At 52.0% G+C, this 16,459-nt stretch overlaps 6 protein-coding genes across 6 annotated transcripts; 1 reads left to right on the top strand and 5 right to left on the bottom strand.

Annotated features, from left to right (window-relative positions):
• Positions 1-226: 226 nt before the first annotated feature.
• hsp90 (chaperone Hsp90) lies at positions 227-2,409 on the bottom strand (the record flags this gene model as incomplete). Its single annotated transcript, XM_058472632.1, has 2 exons — positions 227-2,059; positions 2,152-2,409. 2 exons carry the CDS (start codon positions 2,407-2,409, stop codon positions 227-229), a joined length of 2,091 nt encoding a protein of 696 aa, XP_058331635.1.
• A 1,277-nt stretch (positions 2,410-3,686) lies between these two features.
• N7468_003334 (NTF2 and RRM domain protein) lies at positions 3,687-5,314 on the bottom strand (the record flags this gene model as incomplete). Its single annotated transcript, XM_058472631.1, has 3 exons — positions 3,687-3,971; positions 4,023-4,940; positions 4,997-5,314. 3 exons carry the CDS (start codon positions 5,312-5,314, stop codon positions 3,687-3,689), a joined length of 1,521 nt encoding a protein of 506 aa, XP_058331634.1.
• A 1,421-nt stretch (positions 5,315-6,735) lies between these two features.
• On the bottom strand, positions 6,736-7,215 carry N7468_003333 (uncharacterized protein; the record flags this gene model as incomplete). The annotated part of the gene is made up of 2 exons (XM_058472630.1): positions 6,736-7,050; positions 7,165-7,215. The coding sequence occupies 2 exons, from the start codon at positions 7,213-7,215 to the stop codon at positions 6,736-6,738; spliced, it is 366 nt and encodes a 121-aa protein (XP_058331633.1).
• A 1,233-nt stretch (positions 7,216-8,448) lies between these two features.
• N7468_003332 (uncharacterized protein) lies at positions 8,449-10,131 on the top strand (the record flags this gene model as incomplete). The annotated part of the gene is made up of 4 exons (XM_058472629.1): positions 8,449-8,508; positions 8,561-8,591; positions 8,646-8,787; positions 8,874-10,131. 4 exons carry the CDS (start codon positions 8,449-8,451, stop codon positions 10,129-10,131), a joined length of 1,491 nt encoding a protein of 496 aa, XP_058331632.1.
• A 220-nt stretch (positions 10,132-10,351) lies between these two features.
• Positions 10,352-12,612, bottom strand: N7468_003331 (uncharacterized protein; the record flags this gene model as incomplete). The annotated part of the gene is made up of 4 exons (XM_058472628.1): positions 10,352-11,361; positions 11,418-11,873; positions 11,930-12,099; positions 12,173-12,612. 4 exons carry the CDS (start codon positions 12,610-12,612, stop codon positions 10,352-10,354), a joined length of 2,076 nt encoding a protein of 691 aa, XP_058331631.1.
• A 1,156-nt stretch (positions 12,613-13,768) lies between these two features.
• N7468_003330 (putative AMP-binding enzyme) lies at positions 13,769-16,075 on the bottom strand (the record flags this gene model as incomplete). Its single annotated transcript, XM_058472627.1, has 6 exons — positions 13,769-13,874; positions 13,934-14,616; positions 14,693-15,307; positions 15,342-15,514; positions 15,574-15,829; positions 15,905-16,075. 6 exons carry the CDS (start codon positions 16,073-16,075, stop codon positions 13,769-13,771), a joined length of 2,004 nt encoding a protein of 667 aa, XP_058331630.1.
• Positions 16,076-16,459: the final 384 nt, after the last annotated feature.

The raw sequence follows: 16,459 nt of genomic DNA, 5'->3' as shown, positions 1-16,459 counted from the left end.
GCGTATACGGTCTGGAAAGGACGTCCCGGAACAGTATGGAATTAAATGCAATACATTTCTAAGCTTGCTGCCTATTTATTAATCGATCGGAACAATGGAAGTGAATAAGTTAAGATCTGATTTCGAAAAAAAAAAATAGTTTAAAAAGAAAAACATCAAGGGTCGTGTCCCGTTTCCCATTTCCCATAAGAACTTTGTGTAGCAAAAACAAGCAAGTTGGAGCTTTTTAGTCAACCTCCTCCATGGCGCTCTCTCCGGTGGCCTCGGCAGGGGCAGCAGCCTCGGTGGCCTTCTCCTCAGAGGTCTCGGCATCCTCATCGATGTTCAGACCCAGAGAAACGAGTTTGTGGATGCGCTCGGCGAAGCTGGCAGGCTCCTCAATGGTGAAACCGGAGACCAGGAGGGAAGTCTCGAAGAGCAGCTGAGTGATGGACTTGACGGTACGGTCGTTCTCGCCATCGCTCTCAACCTTCTTCTTCAGCTCCCGAATGATGGGGGACTGGGGAGAAATCTCGAAGGTCTTCTTGGAAGACATGTACGAGCTCATGGAGGTGTCACGAAGAGCCTGGGCCTTCATGATACGCTCCATGTTGGCGGACCAACCAAATTGGCCGGTACGGATGGCACAGGGAGCGCCACCGAGCTTGTGAGAGACAACCACCTTCTCAACCTTGTCACCGAGGATGTTCTTGAGGGCCTTGGCAAGCTCCTCGTACTCCTTCTCCTCCTTCTCGCGCTGAGCCTTCTCCTCATCGGTCTCCTCGAGCTCGAAGTCCTTGGTGATGTCGACAAGCTTCTTGCCGTCGAACTCCTTCAGCTGGGTGAAAGCGTACTCATCAATGGGGTCAACCAGGAACAGAACCTCGAAGTTCTTCTGCTTGAGGGTGTCCAGGAAGGGGGACTTGGCAACAGCCTTGATAGACTCGCCAGTGATGTAGTACATGTTCTTCTGGTGCTCGGGCATGCGAGTGACGTAGTCGGTGAGGGAGGTGGTCTCGTCACCAGACTTGGTGGACTGGTAACGCAGCAGCTTGGCCAGAGTGTTACGGTTCTGGGCGTCCTCGTGGACACCAAGCTTGATGTTCTTGCTGAAAGCGGAGTAGAACTTGTCGAACTGCTCACGGTCCTCAGCGATCTCGGTGAAGAGCTCCAGGGTCTTCTTGACGATGTTCTTCTTGATGACCTTCATGATCTTGTTCTGCTGGAGGGTCTCACGAGACAGGTTGAGGGGAAGGTCCTCAGAGTCGACAACACCCTTGATGAAGCCGAGCCACTCGGGGATGAGATCAGTGGCATCGTCAGTGATGAAAACACGGCGAACGTACAACTTGATGTTGTTCTTGGTCTTCTTGGTCTCGAACAGGTCGAAGGGAGCACGCTTGGGAACGAAGAGAATGGCGCGGAACTCAAGCTGACCCTCAACAGAGAAGTGCTTGACACCAAGGTGGTCCTCCCAATCGTTGGAGAGGGACTTGTAGAAGGAGGCGTACTCCTCCTGGGTGATGTCGGCGGGGTTGCGAGTCCAGATGGGCTTGGTCTTGTTAAGCTCTTCCTCCTCGGTGACAACCTCGGTAATCTTCTTGGACTTCTTCTCCTCCTCCTCCTTGTCCTCCTCGACCTTAGCCTCCTTACTGTCGTCCTCTTCCTTCTTCTCCTCCTCGGCCTCCTCGACTTCCTTCTCAACCTCCTTGGTGACGTGCAGGTAGATGGGGTAGGAGATGAACTCGGAGTGCTTGCGAACAACCTCCTTGACGCGGGTCTCGTTCAGGTAGTCCATCTGCTCATCCTTGAGGTGCAGGATGATCTTGGAACCACGACCGAGCTGCTCACCCTCGGTGTCCTGAGTGAGAGTGAAAGTACCACCGGCAGCGGACTCCCAGATGTACTGCTCATCATCGTTGTGCTTGGAGATGAAGGTAACCTTGTCGGCAACCAGGTATGCGGAGTAGAAACCGACACCGAATTGACCGATCATGGAGATATCGGCACCAGCGGACAGAGCCTCCATGAAAGCCTTGGTACCGGAGCGGGCAATTGTACCCAGGTTGTTGATCAGGTCCTAAAGTATACAAGTCAGCCTCATCCTCACGTGCAACCCCATACTTCTATAGATAAGAAGATGGGCCAATGGCGGGTCAGCGGTAGACTTACAGCCTTGGTCATACCAATACCGGTATCCCGGATGGTCAGAGTCTTGTTCTCCTTGTCGGGAATAATATCGATGCGGAGATCCTTGTTGGAGTCCAACTTGCTGGGGTCCGAGAGGGACTCATAGCGAATCTTGTCCAAGGCATCGGAGGCGTTGGAGATAAGCTCACGCAGGAAGATCTCCTTGTTGGAGTAAACGGTGTTAATGATCAGCGAAAGCAGCTGAGAGATTTCAGCCTGGAACTCGAAGGTCTCAGGCATGATGGCGGATTAAGGGAATAAGAGGATTCTGGGGAAGATAATAAGTCAGAAAGTGAGTCAAATAACCCAAATAACCCGGGTCGAGTGGCAAGTAGACAGGGAAAAGATCCAAATTGGATGAGCGGGGGAAGCGAGGTAAGATGGAGTCAACGTACAGGGAAAAGAAATACAAGAAATGAGAAACTGCCGGAGAGAACCAGAGCAGATCCGATACTGACAGAGAAAAGAAGAAGGAAAGAAGCGGAGAGCGGGAAGCCTTTTGTGTTCCCAAAAATTTCGATGGGGAGTTTCTACGATGATCCAGCAACTTCCACGGGTCGGTCAGGCAACCCCCCCCCTTATGTCGAAATATCCCTGTTTAGTCTAGCGTGGAGCTATAGCTAGGGGAGCTTTGAATTCTAGAGTATTCTTCCCCCTAGGGATCTCTTTGCTTTTTCTTGTTCTACGTCCTGTTTCTGGGTCTGGAGCAGAATGGAGAATGGAGAGAAGAGGGGGAAGCGTTTCCATGGAGCTCTCCTGCTGCCTGAGGCCACCATCTAGAACGTTCCGAACCATCTTTTGACCGTGACCGCGGAGCTAGGTTACTTGTCTAGTTCAGGGATTGAAAGCTCATACACAGCTGAGTTTAAGGTAGGAGGAGCATAATTGACACAATTGATATTCCAGCTCTAGTACTGAGGGCGATGCAACCATCCTGTATTGCCTATTGCGCTGCGAACCATCCGCGAAACCTGCCATTTACAGCCAGTCATCAAATTCTCCACCGAACCCAGAACAAAAAGATACAGAGAAATGAAAGTGTCATCAGGAAGAAGAAAGGACCCGGGTGGTAAGAACAACTCGAAACCCTGCAGCTTGCTATGCTAGTAAATATGCGACGGAAGAATTGGTAGAGGGAAAGACACAAGCCAATGGGGAAGAGGGAGGGAATCAATAGCGGAAAGGGGGATGGAATAGCAAATCATGAAGAACCACGAAAGCCGGACCAGGAAGATGTAAAGCCAGATACAAGAGTGGAAAGAAAATTCAGACAGGCGGGAAAGAACAAAATGCCCAGAGAGGGAAGGGAAAGAAACGCAACTTTTCCAGCCAACCCGGACCCGAACCGCTAATATGCATTGTGACAGGAAAGAAAGGGGAGGGAGGGGGTTTGAGGAGTCACATAACACATGTCATTATAGGATAAAACAAGACAGTGACCGAATCAAAGAACAAAGTCAAGAGTAATACACAACCTGAGAAGTCATCCGCCCAAAGTAAATTTCGGGAGGTCGAGCCTAAGCAGCCTGAGCCTGGCTACGGCCTTTAGCAGCTACATTACCGCCACGGCCTCGGGGAGCAAAGCCTCCACGGCCATCGCGCTGGAAGCCACCTCGGCCCTGGCTGCCGGCACGGTCACCGCGGCCACGACCATTGCCACGGCCGTTGTTGAATCCATTGGGACCAAAGCCGTTGCGGCGGCGCTCCTCAACAAAGATCTGCTCGTCGCCGATCTGGTGTGGGTTGGCAGCAACAGCAGCGGCATAGCCAGCAGGATCGGCAAACTCAACAAAGGCACAGTTCTAGAACAGTAAGCAAATGAACAACAATCAGGTGACCACGAGATTACAAACCTTTTGGCGACTGACGTCGAAGTACTTCAGCTTACCGCAACGGCTGAGGGCCTGTCGGAGCTGAGCACTGTCGACCTTCTCGGTGACATTCTTAATGTATCCAAGAACGGGTTGTTCTTCACCGGCGCGTGACTGGGTCTTCTTGTGGTCAGCACCAGCAGTTTGCCAGCCAGAGCTGTCACCGGAAGGAGCATCTTGAGTGGCAGTTTCTGTGGCGGGGGAAGCGGCAGCAGCAGCGGCAGAAGGTTGAGTAGTGGTGGCAGCGGCAGCAGCCTTGGGAGCGGCAGCGGGGATGACGGGAATAACAGGGGTGGCTGCGGCGCCTGCTTTGATGGAAGACGCAATGTTGGCCCAAGTCTTAGGCAGGGCAGGGGCAGGGGCGGACTCCTTTTCAACTGAAGCCTCCTTCTGCTCAGGGACAGGAGTGGGCTCTGGGGTAGTGGGCTTTTCAGTGTCCAAACCTTCGGCCTCGGCGACAGGGGCGGCAACCTCAGTCTCCTCCTGGGCCGGAGCACCGTTGGTCTGGGGAAGGGACTCTTCAGTTTGCTCTACTACACCGTTGGTGTCATGTTCAAGCTTCTCGTCGACCTTGGCAATGTCAGCCTCGCTAGTCACCTGGGCTTCGACGGCAGGTGCAGGCTCGGCAACCTTAGGAACCTCTGCGGGCTCAGTGACTGTCTCCTCGACAAACTCCTCCTCGTCCGCTAAGTAGCGGAAAATGTCATTGAGAACGTAGTAGCCATTGGGCTGCTCAGCCAGGACAAAAGTCTGGACGAATTTACGGGAGGGCTCCGATTTGTTGGAAATCTCGCCGATGACAGAGACCAGAATGTTATCGAACGAGGCCTGCGAGTCAACGTTCAAAACACAGACCTTGCAGTCCTGGAAGTCCAGCTGCTTGAACTTTTCGCTGATAGCCTATCCATAGGAGTCAGTTTTCGGAGGTTCTTGCAACTCCCCAGGGGCGTGCTAACCTTAGTTCCGATAGCAACAGGGACGGGATCAGCCTCGGTTCCGAAGACGAGCTGGGAGCGTCGAGAGTAGAAGAGAGGAAGCTTTTCCGGGTTACGGCTCAAAGTGGTGTAGAATTGCTCCACGAAGAACCATCCGACCTCGTCCTTGGTGATCTCGCTCTTCTGCTGTTCGGTGGGGGTGGCGGTGGTAGGGGTAGAAGATTGAGCGGGCTGGAAGTTAGCGGCGGTGTTCAGAGCCGCATGGGCCGGGTTGAAAGACTCCGGGTAGCCATGCTGGGCGGCAAAATTTCCGTTGATAGGAGCTTGCATGTCGGCCATTTCGCTGGGGGGAGAGTTTGAAAATCCGAAAGATTCCGTGACAGTATCGAAAACCAAGGAGCGGTGATTACTGGAGACAGATATAACTCAGAGTAGGCAAAAGTCTGAGTTTTTGCGGTGACACCGGTATGGAAAACTGATCGAAGCTTTATTTGGAATCTTTTTGGGGGGATGCTCGCTTGACTGGAATGTGGTCAGTTCACAATATTCCCCCGCTGGAAATGGCGAGGACCAAGTCTTACAAATGCGACAACAACCAAGAACCAATGCGATCAATTGAAGGGCACCAAAGGAAGGAAAGAAGAGAATAGGTGGAGCGAAGAAGCTAGAGACGCTTGGTCGATGCGGAGCGTTCGGGAAGTATAGCTGTGCTGGACACGGCCGAAGAAGAGTCTGTAGGATGGCGCGGAGGACGAGTAAAGCGGGCACGTTAAAGGCAAATTGGAGAATGGGGTCGAGAGTCGACGGTGGGTGATGAGAGAGAAAGGCGTGGGGAGGAAATACGACGGGAGTGAAGCTCAAGAGGGGGAATTCGCCTTCGAAGAAAAAGCGACTTCCTTCGACTGCGACTCTCCGTGCGGGTTTTTGGTGGGCTTGGCAGTTACTCACCGCCCGGCAGAAACAGTATCTGATATGGCGGAGGCTCCGGGGAGAGATCTGTGTGGTTTCGCTAGTATCCACTCCTCGATACTGTCTGCATAACTACGTAGGCAATAGCATGTAGGTACTGTGTACACAAGGGTCGAGAGTTGTGCTTGGATGGTCGATTGGAGGTCGAGAGCAATGGTCACCATGTAGGGGTGCAAACACTCATGAAAGAGGACTGTCTTGTAGATCGCCCACTGGTCTCTCTCGAAAGATAACCTGCGCTTAATTGCTTATTTCCGATGTGAGATGCCTATTAGCGTAACTACGCCTTTTCTCTTTCTGTATTTCTTTTATTTTAATTCTTCCCTTTAGCCATACCTTTAGTCAGTCCCAATGCAGGCGAGCCATGCGACTCAGAAACGATAGCATCAGAGTAACATGATTCTGCAGCAATAAATACAAGTCTTTCGTCAAAATTTCAGATAGCAGACCAGGTCAATAGAGAGAGATTAGCCGCAAGTTCAATAATAAAATGAAATCCTAGCCATATTAACTAGTTGAATGGTCGTATAGATTATCATCAAAATCAAAAACGCCACGAGGGGGGAAAAAAGGGGAAAGGGTATGACAGAACGTAAATGAATCCGAAACGAGAAATGAAAAGTATCAGTAGATCAGAGAAACTGGAAATAGAGGCCCAAGGCACATATGGGACAGGCAGAAGGGAGAACAGAATCCAGCAATATAGATGAGTTGATGTGTGTTCAGCGTAAAAAAGGGTGTTTTTTGCCCAATAGCCATGGTGCATATAATATCAAAAACATCTGGTGAGTCTAAGCAGTGCCAGCCGACTTCTCGTTCATGACTGGTTTGCGGCGCATTACAGCATCTTGGCTGGTCATACGTCTGCCCAAGGCGCGTTCAACCTTGGCTCCGAGAGCCAGTTTATTCAAGTTGTCGGTCTTCTCAGTAGTTGGCACAAAGCGCTGGGCCTGAAGAGGCTTGTTCTCTAGACGTTCCAGGCCATCGCCATACTGGGTGATTTCGGCGGTTCGTGGGTCTCCGCTAGGAAGACTTCCTGTTGTGCGGTCGGAAACAGCGAGCGAGGGGGTTCCACTGATGGTAGAGAAGCGTTTAGAGTTCCGGTTCTTCAAAAAGACGAGTTAGATACATCATACTAAGGGTGTTGGCGGGATGGACAGCGCCCATCAACTCTGCTGGGGCAAGAAGAGGGGTTAAAGGGGGTGGGGTTGGAATCTCACCGAGTTGCTCATAATGGGCCGCTCGGAGTCGAGAGAAGGCTGGCGAGTCATATCTGATGCTTGAAAAAGGCAGACTGTTACGATATTGCCAGGGCGAGCAGGGGGGGGGTGATCTTTTGGGGCGGGAGGAATTGACTGCTGAAGCAAATGAGTTAGCGGGAGAAGTTTCTCTGGCGGGCCTCCTATTTAGCCCCCAAGGAGACACAACAGGCAAACCTACCACGATATCGTATTTGAGGGGAGGGGACGGCAGAGATGGCTCACAGAAAAGAAATAGCTGCAGCGAAGGGCGGGACTGAAACGACCAATGCAGCCACGAGTGAGCCAGGGCCGCTGCGGACTCAAGACGACTCAGACGACTCAGGAGGCGCTAAACGGCTAAGAGTGGGTCAAGCGTGGCGGTGGGGAATCAAAGTGGGCATGCAATTCGGCCTGAGAAGAGCGTTTTACCTAGGCTTACTTATGCATTTGAGGCTATCCCAAGGTCGCGCCTTATCGGCTGGGCAAAGGTGAGGACAAAGTACGGAGGAAGGTGAATCTACGAGCATCCGCGGACCAATTGGCCCAGGTTCACCTTCTCCCGAGTGATGGATCTTTGGCAACCCAGGCGCCTCCAGAGGGTTAGGCGTACAAGAATTCCCCCGACAGGTCGGCATGAACCACACTGTGTACAACGTAGACGGCAGCTCGTCTAGAAATGAAGGGGTTTCCTAGGAGGCTAAACCTTTCCAGGGGGGCCCGGGTGGAACTTTGCCACGTGCGGATCAGCCTAGACGGAGATGATTGACATGCTCTTGTATGCTGCGTACTATCGAATTACGCTCCTTCCGTCCGAAATGGATCTTCACTCATATCGCAAAACGAATATTATCACCTGCAGGCGACTTCATCATACATACTTCTCCAGATCCAACGATACCTTCCAGTAGCAAGCGCAAGGCTTGTTCCTTTGCGGGAACCTGGCTGCTGTGTTAGGTCAGAGCCTTTCCAATCATCCAATCATCGTAGGGGGGACCACATCCTTCGCAACGTCATATTGGCAGATACTCTTCTCCGCACGGAAGGCCGTAGAATTCTTCCAGGAAGCGCACTTGATGAAATCATAGAGGTGCGGAGATCTCAAGAGCCATTCGCATTGACATTCTTGGAGGCAAAGCCTGCAATAATACACGGTACTGCGCAGGTAATCTCGAAAACAAAGCCCGCACTGAAAAGTCTTGGCGAAAGTGAAACCCCGAAACCCCCAGCGTTCCTCCCAAAAAATAGAAAACAAAACCCACCGAAATGGGCAAACCAAAGGGCCTTCTGAAGGACTTCAAGCCAAAGAAAAAGGCTGCTAAACAGGTGAAACCCGTCACTCCACTTTGATCCTTCCCATTATCTCATCCCCGCCTAGGAACCTGTGACCGCCGATGACTTTTTAGCGAGTGAGGATCCTTTCCGCTCTGATTGGGATACTCATTAACCCGACGAATGTCTAGCCGGCGTTGAACTGGAAGAGGCGGGCGAGAAATGGCGAGCTGGAGATGCCGCCAAGTCCATGCGCTTCTTCATGCGTGCCATTGCCAACTACGATGATGGATTACGAAGGCACCCCACAGCCTTTGACCTGGCCTATAACAAGTAGGTTGTCTGGAGAGTCCGAGACTGGACTTCGGTGCACTACCAGTTCACTAACAATAACCCCCCTTCCTTAAATAAACAAACAGGGCTCGAGTGCAGTATGATATCACTCAACACCCTAAATTGGCTGCCCAGCTGCCCGCACCACCGGCGGAGCTTTTGACAGTGGCGCTCCAATCTCACCGGGATGCCATCAAGCTGGATCAAGATAACACCGATGCCTTGTTCAACAGCGGTCAGGTGCTAAACAGTCTGGCGGAGGCCATTTCGGATTCCAAGCATCCGGGAGAGGAGCAACTCGTGCAGGCAAGCACATACCTCCAAGAGGCCATTGAACTGTTCCAACGATGTCTCTTGCTTCAGGAGTTGAAGTATACAGAAATGCAAGAGGAGATTGAACAGATGATGTCCAGTGCTCAGGCTGAGCCTACTGAACCGGCGCCAGCACCCTCAGACAGTACCCAGCCTCATCCTGAAGATGGAGAACAGGAGCAATGGGCGGCAGTCGTTGAACCAGTGACCAAGAATACCCTGGTAGACACTGCTGTCGCGCAGCTGGATACCCTCACGACCCTTTGTCACGTTCTGAGTAATAACCCCAGCGCTGGCGGTGTAGGGTGGGTACAGGAGTATTCTTCAGGACTCATCCAAACCCGGCTGCCTGCCTACATGGAAGGCTCCGACCGGCTGTATGAGGCGGGACTCTCACGGGCCAAATTTATTGGTGCTTTGAACGATCTTCTCTATCGCGGTGGACTCGTAGATGCCCAGATCTACCAGCAAGAGATTGGGCAGGCATTCGGTCCAGACTTGGATGTATCGAAGGACCCTGAAGGGTTATGCACCAAGGCTGATGCACTGATCTCGTTGAATGCGGCCTTTGCTGATCTGCCCCCTACTGATGCGGATGCTCTCCAGCGTACTCTGGCCGTCCGCTGGCAGTCACTGTCGACCGCTTTGGACGCATTGACCGCGGCATCTAAGTTGCCAAATGCTGAGAATCTACCCAAAATTCATATTGCCCGTGGTGATGCCGAAATGCAGCGCTGGCGGCTAGGAACGGCGCCGTGGAACCATTCACTGGCGCAGCAAAACAGCTCAACTCTTTTACGCAATGCACAGACCTACTACCGAGGAGCCGCTGCTTTGGCTCGTCGAGATGGAGCGGTTGAGGAAGAGCGAGATGGGGTGCACAAGGAAGCTATTGCTGCGGCCCTAGAGGGTCAAAAGGCCAAAATCGACCAACTAAAGAACACGTCTATGCAGCAACTAGTAGCTGTGGCTCAAGAGATGGTTGAAGATGGGATGGTTGAAGGCGGAGTGATGGGCAGCCTCATAGCATAGAGGTCGATTGAAGAGAATCTAGAAAATGCGGTGGTATCCCAAAGACCTGGACGGGGAAATAGTAGATAAAAAGAAAAGCAACCACGACTCAAGAACCCAAATGGCACCATTAGAGGAGAATCTTGCCCCAACCCTATCATGCATCAAATGATGATCCCAGTTATTGCCCGATTTCGCATTGATCTCAGAAAGACTCCAACAAATGCTGGCGTGACATAACTTATCGTTCTGACCCTCCGCACCAGTCGAGAGGCAAACCAGACAGGCTTCGACTTGGGACCCCCAAGCTGCGAGCAAACCAGAACGCAAGGCCACCGACAAGCCCGACGCTACCGACAATCTGAACAAACATCCATCCACGCCGCCGCATGTCATCGATCCAGTCGACCACGCCAAGTGGGTCATGGGAGCCAAAGCTATTAACGTAAAACCCGGAAGTATATTTTTCATTGGAAGATCGCAAGGGTTGTGAATCGCCGGCGTCGGTTGGGTTGGAGACGTGCAACCCGCAGAATCCAGATGTCTTCGAGATGGGCACCAGTGATCCGTCAATGACACACTCATTGAGCCTCTCTGTGAGCCAGACAGCACGGTCTCCACGAGCCAAGGCGGCATATCTGTCGCGCTCGTTCTGTAGACTCTGCTGCAGGTTTGTGGCCCAGTCCACAAGGCGTACCTGTGCCATTCGTTCTTCTTGCTGAGTGTGGTCCGTCAAGCGCGCCATCGCATAACTGGGTGCCGTGGATGTCGCACAAGCCGCACGCCACCCTGCAGAGTTACCAGATAATACATTATGGGGTGGTCCTCTGATTGCCGGATCATAAGGAAAATCACCTCGTTGGGTAATCAGTTTCTTGGCGGCAGAATGACGCATCCAAGCTAAATTATCTCGATCAAATAGCTTTTGCACGAGAATATCTAGCTCAGATGTGATAAGCGGCTGTATATAGTCGGGGCTCATCAATGTACTGGCGTCCATTATCTCCAGGTCGACAGCTTGCTCGGAGGATACTGCATATGGAAGTTGGGGTTCTGTTCCTTCAAGGTTAAAGGGCGGTAAGTCCCCAAACAAGAAGGGTCTGACTCCTAAAACCTGTGCCTGTTGATGGAATTGGGCTTTGAGGGCGGACAACTCCTCGGGTGAAAGCATGTCCGATTTAGCAATTACCGGGATGACATTGCTGAGCTCGCAGAGTTTCCGTACACACTCAATATCCTTAGATAGAGAATCTAGGTTCGTCAGTCCTAGTTTCCTGATATACTTCCTATTCGCTTTTGGGCCATACCTCTGGATATCAGATATAGGATAGCATCTACCTGTGAGCCACCATTGCCGGCCAGTAGATTTTGAAAGTCTATACCTGCAGCTGCGACGGAATTGCTTGCACGGTGCAGCTGCTGCCGTAAATATTGCACAATAGCGTCCGTGTGGCCCGCTCGGCTTAGTGAGGTCGTCGGCGTGTCGACAAAGCATAAATTGCGCTCCAGGACAATTTCCCCGATGCTCTTTCGTCGGCGTAATACACGTGAATCTTCGAGATCCGACCACCAAGAAGGGTAGGGTTTAGTGCTAGCGTATATTTCTGTGATCGCGGGACCGCGAGTGGGGTTCGCACTGGTGTGGGGGCGTGGCGGCCGCCGCCGCTCCCCCGGGCTGTTGTTGGTCGCGGGAAGAGCGTCGACATGGACAATATCTTCACACTTTTGGACAATGGATTTAATAAGAGACGTTTTCCCGGATCCTTCGAGGGGGGATTATTAGCTGAGTGAAGCTCTCATTCATCTTGAACTCTCCTACCTGGTGCTCCAGCCAAAAGGATTTTGAATCGGCCCATAGCCTTTCCCCTCTCTGTAAATGGCCGCCGACTTGGCATCTTGATACTTGGCATAATTAACTGTGAGACATTCGCTGGTCCAATATGAGGCGAAGGGCCTGGTCTGTCCTCTTCATCGGACCCAATGGCCGGACTGCAGATCTCATCTGTGATTGAGATTTCATCCAAGGGCCGAAGTGATTGGTTCGATATCGATTTCGGACTACTAGGTAGGGAAGGACGGCTCATCCGGGATGAGTGGTGTTAGGGGACGAGAGATGATATCAGCTGGTGGCGGCATGGATGAATCGCGAGAGATTGTTTCAAAGGGCTTCAACGTTGATCTGCGGTCTGACCGTCGTGGTTCCTTGCCATCATCCAAATCCTGGGACTGGTGGCTTATCGGTTGGTGGACCGGGATATCGCTATGTGAACTCGCAATAGCTTCGGACTGAGATAGCATATCTGCTAGGCTTTGAACTCCATATGTATTATCTTTGTAATCTCCGGTGTCCTCTACACAAGAGTCATGCGTTGACTCAGCAGCATGTGGATTGCAAGATAAGAAGAAGGTCGCTGGAACCGCGGTGCGGGGGTCCAAGGGCGGAGATGGAGAATCAAAGGAGGGTTTCCGAGGGAAGATGGATACATCCGGAGAAAGTCGCATTGTTGCAACATATAAGGAGCCTGGAGGCAATCAAGTCAAAGTTGCAAGTGAACCTGAAAGACGAAGCTTGGGAGGGGGAGGGGGATCATATCATCGTGCGTATGTAAGCCATCACGCGACGATCTCCAGGTCGGGATTGAGGGGGAGTGGTCAGATAGAGTCTGATAGGTGAGGTGTACCTGGTTTGTCCATAGTATTATCTACAAGATACAAGGGCACTCTCCCGAGAGACCAAATGATTGAGAAACATTCCCATGACTGCTGAGAACGCTTAGGCCCAACCCAGCAGCGCTCTTGGCCTGTGAGCCAAAACAAGCCGAATAAGCCACCTGGCTCATAGTGCCAAAATGGGCCACTACTTTTACTCAACGGCAAGATGGCCGAGTTGGTCCAAGGCGCACGGTTCAGGTTCACCTGATCCACACATCCGTGTCTCGATTTCGGGGCGTGAGTTCGAATCTCACTCTTGTCAATTGGATTCTATTTTTCGATTCTGCTTTTTTGTTTGAAATTCCTTGAATCTCATTGTCGCCATTCTAGATCCCTATTGCTTTTAGCGTTTAGTGTCGGTGTGGAGCACGCCTATCCGGAATTTCTTGGTGTGACGCCCCCTTTTTTTTTTTTTTCCTTTTTCTCAAGCCCTGTTCACCGTACCATCTTGCCACGCCACAAAATCGGGGGCGAGAGCGTGCTGAATCAAGCAGGCTGAGCGACCACTCCATAATGCAATATTTTGGCTACCCCTACATCTATGGCAAGATGGCCGAGTTGGTCTAAGGCGTCAGGTTAAGGCTTACCTTAACACCATTTCCTGATCTCGTTTACGGGGCGTGAGTTCGAGTCTCACTCTTGTCATCTTATCTGTAAATTTTTTTACCAATTTTTTTTTCCCTTTTTTTCTTTTCTGCCAATAAAGCCAATCCATTGCCACTTTCCTATTGAGCCCTCTCTCTTTCACTCCGATGCAATCCGAATGCTCCTGTCTAGTTTAAAGTGTCTGCCAGGTTGTACTTCTTGCGCAAACCAAAGAAGAAATAGAAACATTTGTTGGTTGAAATACTACACTGCATTGAGAGGCCAAATGCAAACCCTATATATAACATCGAATACGGATGCCGATAATTCAGAAGGGGTCCAAAGAAACAGAACCGCAGGACTACAGCTTGGCCTTGGGGGCAGCTTCTTCTTCCAAAGCCTGAGCGTAGAGCTGATCCAAGAGCGTGCGGTACATCTTGGTAGTAGGGGGGCGCTTCAGTTTAAGCCTGGGCAAAAAATTAGTAAAGACAAAGGCTTGGTCCGGAGAAACCCATGGGAAACTCACGTTGGCGTAAGAAGGTTGTTCTCAATAGTGAAAGGCTCCAATCTCAGAGCAACGTTGCGAACCCGCTCGTAACCAGCAAGCTTGTGCTTCTTAGCAACGCGGGCCAGATCTCGCAGCACAGCACGGCGAATCTTGTCATCTTCGGCCGCTGTCTTGATTGCCTCCAAGTCTGTGGGCTCGATGGTTCGCCCGAGAACTTTGCTTGCCCAGGGAGCGAATGAGTCGGGCGCAACGCCAAAGATACCAACAAGGAAGGTTTGTAAGCTGTCGCCGTGGATGTATCCTTGGGCGAGATATCCAAGCTCTGACAGCACAACACCTTCGAGTCGCTCAGGGGAGACATATTCACCCTGTGCCAGCTTGAGCACGTTCTTGCGGCGGTCAATGATAATGAATCGGCCCTTCGCATCCAGGGTGCACACATCTCCGGTCCGGAACCAGCCATCCTCAGTGACAGCATTGGCGGTCTCTTCAGGGTTCTTGAAGTATTCGCGGAATATGCTCTTGCCACGCAGGAGGAGTTCTCCTCGGGGGAAGGGCTTGTCGTCCACAGAGTACTCCATGTCTGGCAAGGACGCGAGACATGCTTCGACACAAGGACCAAGGCGACCACAGGTTCCGGTGGTGGTATCTTCAAGAGACTGCACCGCCGTGCAGGCATACGACTCGGTCAGGCCGTATCCCTGGAGAAGGGGGGGTTCCAGTCGTAATACGTAGGAAGTCATGTAACGATGGATCCAAGGGGGCAGATCCGGAAACCATGTACTTGGCACGTTCCAAGCCAAGGGCAGATGCCACCTTCTTGGCCCAGATGCGGTCGTACAAGGCATGTTTGAAAGTGTGCGAGTTCTTCAGGTTGGCGGTCTTGGCAGACACGATGTATCGCGACAAAGCACCGGCGAACCCGGGGGCTTCAATTGTCGCAGAACGAATGGCAATACCGAAGCGGGTGTAAAGGCGCGGGACGGAGATAAAGCCTGTTGGCTTCAGGAGTTTCAAGTCATCTACCAGCTCGGCTACGTTACCGTGGAAGTAACCAATGCGAGCACCGCCCCATAAGGCTGCGTGCTCCACAAGACGGGCGAAAATGTGGGCAAGGGGAAGGTACGAGCACATGCTATCATTGCTACTCTGGCCAATGGTCAGAAGACTGGCCGAGGTAGCTGCGACGGCATTCTCGTGGGTCAGAACCACGCCCTTGGGGGGTCCAGTGGTACCTGAGGTATAGTTGATGGTGATGATATCATCTGGAGTGGGAGGATTATAGCCGCGCTTGGATGCCTCACCCAAAGCTTCGACCTCGTCGATGGTGTATATGGCGACATCTAGACCAGCAGCCATGGACTCCAAAATAGCACGCTTGGAGTGGCCATCCTGCTCGCCCGCATCCAGGGGGGTCCAACGAGACAATCATCTTGAGGTTGGGTAAAGACTTCTTCAACTTGAGGAGGGTCGGGATGTGAGGAAGGGAGGTGACGACACAGTTCAACTCTGCATGGTTGATAATGTATTCGGTGGCATCGGAAGCCAGAACGTCATAGATAGAGACCGAGAAGAGGCCCTGGGACATACAAGCCAAATCTACGATTGAATTAATCCCCGTTTTGTATCCCATGGCCCGTTCTGGGAGGTCGGCTTACCGGTAATTTGCCATTCTGGCCGATTTTGGCACCAGAGACCAATACCGTACTGGCCGGGACGGTGGCATTCATGCTTATGATGCAGCTCTACCAGGCCAGCACCGAAGGCCGCACGTCGCTTCTGAACGGTCTCATATGTCATCCACTGGTATTGCTCAAAGGTCTTCGTCTTGGGGTTGAAAGGGCGCCATCCAAGGCAAGGGCTGTTCGGTGAGCGCTTCGCTGTCGATTCAAACATGTCGTGGGCGGTCAAAACCTGGGGAAGATGTGATCTCAGCCTCACGATCCTGTGCCATAGGGGCCATACGGCTCCCAAGCTGAGAAATCATACCTCAGGATCCAATGATGCAAGCAAATCCTTTTGCGAGTTCCATGCCCGATACACGCGACTGCGGCCAGGCTGCTCTGTTCCAGGAATCCCCACCGCATAGGGTGTGCCCTTCGGAGGCTCCTGCCGAAGCTCCTCTGCCTTTGCGAGGTGGGGAGGTTGGGAGAAGAACATGGCGAATAGCGATCTAATGCACGTGTCAATACTAAACGCTTCAAGGATCCGACGAACCTCACATACCTCAATGGTTCTGTAATCTATAGAGAGAGGGAGAGCGAGAGAGAGAAACGCGGAAAGGAGAGAAGCTGGCCTCCCGGGGAATTCGACAGCAGAGAGGAGATGTGGGTAAAGGGAGGTGGACTGGGGAAAAGTGAACAAAATCCGGAGAAGACAACCCTTTTGGGTGCGCGCGCATTACCGCAAGTGGGTCGAAGTGTGGGGCTCGGGGTTCATGGGCGTACAATGGACCTCGGCTGATTCTGGGCGGTTGGGGTACTTTCGGTCACTATGGCCCACTACAATTAGATACCGGCAGACCGTCGAATTTTGAAACAAATA

Source organism: Penicillium chermesinum (assembly GCF_028974085.1).
Source record: "Penicillium chermesinum strain IBT 19713 chromosome Unknown utg000003l:1.0-5111272.0:1.0-5115320.0, whole genome shotgun sequence".
Classification (NCBI taxonomy): Eukaryota; Fungi; Ascomycota; class Eurotiomycetes; order Eurotiales; family Aspergillaceae; genus Penicillium; species Penicillium chermesinum.
This window is presented reverse-complemented; position numbering and strand designations above follow the sequence as displayed.